Source organism: Primulina huaijiensis, chromosome 7, assembly GCF_012295235.1.
Source record: "Primulina huaijiensis isolate GDHJ02 chromosome 7, ASM1229523v2, whole genome shotgun sequence".
In the NCBI taxonomy this organism is placed as follows: domain Eukaryota; kingdom Viridiplantae; phylum Streptophyta; class Magnoliopsida; order Lamiales; family Gesneriaceae; genus Primulina; species Primulina huaijiensis.
In genome coordinates, this window is record NC_133312.1 from 416,172 (window position 1) to 422,152 (window position 5,981).

Below are 5,981 nucleotides of genomic sequence, written 5' to 3' on the forward strand. Positions count from 1 at the left end.
TCAAGTGATAAGGCTAAATGAACGATGAGATGAAAAAAGCAAATAATATTCATTCGTTCCCTCCTTCCACACAACTCACATATTGTTTTAAATTCACACGTAAATAAATATACAGATAAAATAAAATAAAATTTATATTTACATAAAGTTAAAAAAAAAAAAAAAAAAAAATAAAAAAAAAAAAAAAAAAAGTCAGAGAGAATCAATTATTAAAAAAAGAATCTCATTTCAATTTGAATTTCATTTCAGGCTCATTTGAGTTCTATTTAAAGCGAACCAATCGTACCCCTGAAGCTCAGGAGCACGAGGCAAATTAAGTAGAGTTTTCCTAGTGTTTCTATCTTTAAACCATACAAAATAAATAAACCCTTAAGGTTACTGCAAATGGCACCCCAAGCGCCTGTCGACCACGTTCTCCATCGGAAAATTCCAGGGCTGGAGTCGAGCCACATGAAGCGAGCATACGTGACATTTTTGGCTGGAAATGGTGACTATGTTAAAGGCGTGGTTGGATTGGCTAAGGGCTTGAGAAAGGTGAAAAGTTCTTACCCTTTGGTGGTGGCGATCTTGCCTGACGTGCCAGAAGAGCATCGGGAGATATTGAAGGAACAGGGCTGCATTGTGAAGGAAATTGAGCCGATTTACCCGCCGGAGAATCAGATTCAGTTTGCCATGGCTTATTATGTTATCAATTACTCCAAGCTTCGTATATGGAATGTGAGTATTTTATCTCTTTATATGTTTATGTGTTCGTCTCATCAATCATCCATATNGGCCTGATTAATTTCTTATCTAAAATCTGTAATCTGAATATTATAAGTAATAAATTTATTTGGATCATATATGTTTGAGAAATGTCATAAATTTTAAAAACTTTCGTCCGAAGTTCAGATTTCAAACTATTCCATTGAGACTTTAGAAATTAAATTCTTTTGTGTAAAAGTTATAGTTTTATGCACACACATATATAATGTGTATCACAAATACCAATAATAGATCGAGAATGTAGCAGTTGCACTAAATATAGGAATAAATTAAGTTAAGAAATTCTGATATTGGGCATAAAATTAAAAAAATTTCAATTTACCGTACGCAAACTTAAAATTAAATGCATAAATTTACACCTTTCATTTGTATTCTGGTGTGTGATGCTCGCTGTGGATGTCCATATAATTAACTTCATTGGTGAGGATTGGGTTATACGGTCATCATGTGTTTTTTGGTGTAGCCTTTTTTCAGGGACAAATTAAATTATTATTTTTTTCAACATTAATTAATGTCAAAATCACACACACACACACACACACATACGGGAGCAAACTTAATTTTGCTTTTTCCACGTAATTCCGTGGCATGTCACATTTTAAAGAATCAAATATATTAATGTCTAAATGACAGTTCAAGGAGTACAGCAAGATGGTGTACCTGGATGCAGACATTCAGGTTTACGACAACATAGACCACCTCTTCGACGCACCGGACGGCTACTTCTATGCGGTAATGGACTGTTTCTGCGAGAAAACGTGGAGCCACTCGAAGCAGTACTCTATTGGTTACTGCCAACAGGTTCCCAATAATGTGACTTGGCCTGCTGAAATGGGGTCCCCTCCGCCTCTCTATTTCAATGCTGGAATGTTCGTGTTCGAGCCTAGCCAGACTACTTACGACAACCTCCTCGAAACCCTGCGTATTACTCCTCCAACACCATTTGCTGAACAGGTATATACATATATGTGATCTTGTATTCTTTTTCGCAGACGTCCTAAACACACGATTTGGAAGATCTGAGTTATAAAGTTGGGTCGCACTCATTAGTACTATTAATAGGATACAAATTAACACTCTCTCCATAGTCCATTCTGTACAGAAAATAAATTTTGCAGGTTTGCCAACATTAATAAATTTTGTACTCGACAGGATTTCTTGAACATGTTCTTCAACAGCGTCTACAAACCCATTCCAAATGTTTACAATCTTGTTCTAGCAAATCTGTGGCGCCATCCTGAGAATGTTGAGCTTGAAAAAGTCAAAGTTGTTCACTATTGTGCTGCTGTAAGCATCAGTCTCTTCTCTTGATAAAACAATAAAATTATTATACTTTTCAAAGGAAAAAAAATTCAAAACATAGAAAGATATAGTAGTTCTTACTTGTCTCATATATCAAACCAGATTCTTGTACGCTAACAGTCTTTTTTTCACACGTTAGGGATCAAAACCATGGAGGTATACTGGTGTAGAAGACAACATGGACAGAGAAGACATCAAAATGCTTGTGAAGAAATGGTGGGATATTTACAACGATCCATCCCTCGATAACAAATCCGAGAACGGTGTTACGGAAGGAGAGAGCTTCTCCAAGCCACCCTCGCTTTTGGCTGCCACGCCTGAGCCGGCTGTATCTTATATCCCAGCACCATCTGCTGCCTAAAAATAAGTTTTGGTTTTAACCTTATGACGTAGCCATAATATAATATCTATATGGGTTTTTGTAGGCAACTTGGCCTATTTTTGGTGTGTGATGTAACCATATATATATATATATATATGGGTATAGTTTGGTACTGTTTGTTTTATAAAATGTACCCTGATGCGGCTGAGGAATGCATAATTCCCTTCTGCAATTTATATATAAGAACTAAAGCCTTTATTGAACATTCGTCTGTGTCACATTTTTTTTAGTTCATGAGCAACCAACTTTGTTGGCTTTTATTTGATTCATGGATCAAATTTAGTATCAATATCCATACCCATTAATTAAAGAAACGGGCTTAACAACCCATTAGCCGAATGTTTATATAAATGAAAAGGAATGCTTGCCCAGTTGAACTTGAAGGAATCGACAAATTACTTTTCAAAACATCACCCCCCCCACCATTCAATTCAAAGCCTTCATCAAATTTGGGATCATCTGCCGAGATATTAATCAAGAGCAAAATTCTTTTTTGAGTAGAACATGTGAAAGTATTTGATCAAACTTTTTAACGTGGAACCGTGAATATTGAAATTAGGTCCGTTGATTTCGGATTAACTCCTGACCTGCTAAGAGTTTAAAGTCGTGATTGAGCAGAGGTACCGTGATGGTGGTGGTTTGGTCAACTCATGACCTTAATTAACATCACGTGGTCTTTAGTGTTCGGTTCAAAGTTTTGTGTCCAATTAGTTAACCGTACTCGAGGAGAATTGGTGCGCCAAATGGAGTTATAATAATTGACGCACGCTATTATTGAAGAAACTTGGACACGTCACGAAAGCCATCGGAAGGTTCCTTCCCCTTGTCAATTTGGATTTCATTTTATGTTAATATTCTATACATGAAATTATTACACACACACACACACACATATATATATTAGGGAAACATGTATATGTGTTTGATTGTTTTTTTATATAATAAAAAGAAATAGCTTGTTACAAATTAACAATGCATAATTTCCATCAATACGTAATAAATAGAAAATGAGCGGATAACAGTATCAATTAAATAAAGATTTAGTTGGTCTATATATTTAAATTAAAATAAAATCGAAATGGAGTTTTTCGAGCTCGAATTCAAAATTAATACTTGAGTCGAATCGAGCTCGAGTTTGCGTATTTTAAATTTTTTCGAGCCGAGACCCGAACTCGACTCGATTGCACGCTAGACTGATCTAATTCAAAATTAATAGTTTTGTGTTTAAATAAATTAAAAGTATTTTGTAATATGAATTCTTTGAAAAAGCACTTAAAAAGATACAAATTTGGACTTTTAAAAAAGACTTATTTTAATTTAATTAAGTGTTTTTAAAAACATTACAATACTTACTCAAACACTTATAAAATTATTTTAAAAAAAAATTGAAAAAAAAACTGTTAAATCCAAACGGACTCTTTTATGACTTGCGATAATTCATAATCGCAAGATCGATTACATTTGGAAAAAATACATTCTATATAATTTGTTGCTGTGTGTTGGCTTAATATCCTGAGGATATGTAGCATGTACCGCTCAACAACGTAAATGTGTGAAACTAGTTCAAATCCAATGTCAGCATTTTTTCATCTATTAATTTAAACACCATGATATAGTTGACTAATACATGAGAATTAGCCCTCGTACAGATTGTAATTTCTACGATTAAAAAACAAATAAACAAACACGATTCTTCTTAATAAGGATGCACGTTTTTACTCAACCCACTATTAACATTAGTAAAGAAACCCATCAACTCCGGTCGATACGGTAGGTACGACCGCCGCTTCTCATCATCTTTAGCCTTACTCCTCAAATACACTTCATGAGCTGACAACGACGCCGTTTTTCCCTTCTTCACCTTAGGCAACTTTCTCTCAACCCTCTCCTCGCCACCTTTCTCACTCGCCTCCATCATCGGCGGCGCGTGGGAATTGTCATTCAAGAACACAAAAGCGTCCCTTCCATCGCTATTACTCCTGCCCAAAAAATCTTTAAACCGCCATATCTTCGAAAACCCAGTTGAGTTGCTCTTCTTGCATACCTCCGGAGAAACCTCCACCGCCTTCCTGGCACCAACTCCGGCGTTCGCTGACGTCAGATCTCCGCTATCCTCTGTTTCCACGAAGATCTTTTTAACCGGAGGCTTCGTGGGTAAGTTTTCGTGCAAGGAATCCAACTCATCGTGGGTGGAGAAGAAATCCCGGTCGAATAAGGGGGAGATCGCCTTGATCTGGCCGTTGATGAACGCGTCCTCCGCCGTTATTGGTGACATATCAGCTGCCCCGCATGTGAAGGAAAACTCTTCCTCCTCTTCTTCATCATGATTTGCTGTAGTTTCTTTCTCTATTTCCTCTTCGTGAAAATCTTGTGAAGTATAGATGAAATTCATGTGCTTGCAGAAATCTTGGCTTAAATTGGTTTCCAAATCTGAATCTTGACCTAGGCCACGCTTTTCTTCAAAGCTTCCCTGCATTTCTGAAATTTTTGGCTGGATATGGACCAGTTTCATCAGACGGTGAGTTGGAGAGAGATGGATTAAATGATATTTGTATCACTTTATTTATAGTAATATTGTAGACGTGGTTGGTTGGTTGATGCCTCGGGTAAGAAATTTAGTTTACGTTTTTAATTAATTAATTAATAATTTTGGCTGAATAATTGTCACAAGCAAGTATAAAATAATGTGTTATATATATTATATTAATGTTATACTCCTTGTATTGAATATTATTTTCTTCTATAAATATTCATATGACATCCTATTTTTCTTATTTTATCTCACTCTTCTATAAATACTTATACTTAACATATAAATATATATCTCTATATTTATATTATTTTTCTTTAATTTCAAATTTAATCAATTTTAAAAAATTATAATTACAAAATATCATTTTATAATGGTCATACAACATGTGTTTGTAAACTGTTAGTATATATATAAGTTTATCAACACTTGAGTCGTCGATGATTTTTTTTTTTATCTATTATTGTTTTTTTAAAAAATGTGACTCGTATTATATTTTTATTATAATTATGAATAATACATATAACTTATTAATATTAGTGGCAGTATTTTTAATATTGGTCGTAGTTGTCAACATTGAACTGAAAATTCAATTGGAAATACGTGTAAAATTTTAGTAGTGCTACTTTATTTTATTTTACTTTGTATGGAAATAATTAGATGGGAAAGTGCGTGGAAAATGGAAATTAGGGTGGGTAAGAAAGATGGAAAAATTGTTTGTGTATACAGTAATTAAATAAACTAATATATATACATTTTTCTAATTAATTTATTTTTACGAGATAATATCGTAATTGTAAAATTTAATGAATGTCGTACTATTATTTGAATTGATTATATTTATACGATGGTCATATCATAATTTTAAAAAATCACAGAAAAATTGAACTGCAAATTGAAATGTTTAAAAAAAAAGTAATATCTATATCATATCTAGTAGGTCTCATGTGAGACGGATCAATCCTACCGATATTCACAATAAAAAGTAATACTCTTAGCATA

The 5,981-nt window shown here is 34.0% G+C and overlaps 2 protein-coding genes across 2 annotated transcripts; one reads left to right on the top strand and one right to left on the bottom strand.

The window, feature by feature from the left end:
- Nucleotides 1–289: 289 nt before the first annotated feature.
- On the top strand, nucleotides 290–2,652 carry LOC140981534 (galactinol synthase 1-like). Its single transcript, XM_073447969.1, has 4 exons — nucleotides 290–717; nucleotides 1,399–1,719; nucleotides 1,918–2,052; nucleotides 2,207–2,652. The coding sequence occupies exons 1-4, from the start codon at nucleotides 385–387 to the stop codon at nucleotides 2,426–2,428; spliced, it is 1,011 nt and encodes a 336-aa protein (XP_073304070.1). The 5' UTR covers nucleotides 290–384; the 3' UTR covers nucleotides 2,429–2,652.
- Nucleotides 2,653–4,145: 1,493 nt separating this feature from the next.
- Nucleotides 4,146–4,925, bottom strand: LOC140980748 (uncharacterized). Its single transcript, XM_073446793.1, has one exon. It carries the CDS (start codon nucleotides 4,923–4,925, stop codon nucleotides 4,146–4,148), a length of 780 nt encoding a protein of 259 aa, XP_073302894.1.
- Between the last annotated feature and the right edge of the window lie 1,056 nt (nucleotides 4,926–5,981).

What these genes read in the sequence shown, in the direction of transcription:
- LOC140981534 (XM_073447969.1), top strand. Translation starts at nt 385, where the DNA reads ATGGCACCCCAAGCGCCTGTCGACCACGTTCTCCATCGGAAAATTCCA. An exon ending in CAACACCATTTGCTGAACAG is followed by an intron (nt 1,720 to 1,917) that starts GTATATACATAT and finishes TGTACTCGACAG; the next exon opens with GATTTCTTGAACATGTTCTT. An exon ending in TTGTTCACTATTGTGCTGCT is followed by an intron (nt 2,053 to 2,206) that starts GTAAGCATCAGT and finishes TTCACACGTTAG; the next exon opens with GGATCAAAACCATGGAGGTA.
- LOC140980748 (XM_073446793.1), bottom strand. Translation starts at nt 4,925, where the DNA reads ATGCAGGGAAGCTTTGAAGAAAAGCGTGGCCTAGGTCAAGATTCAGAT.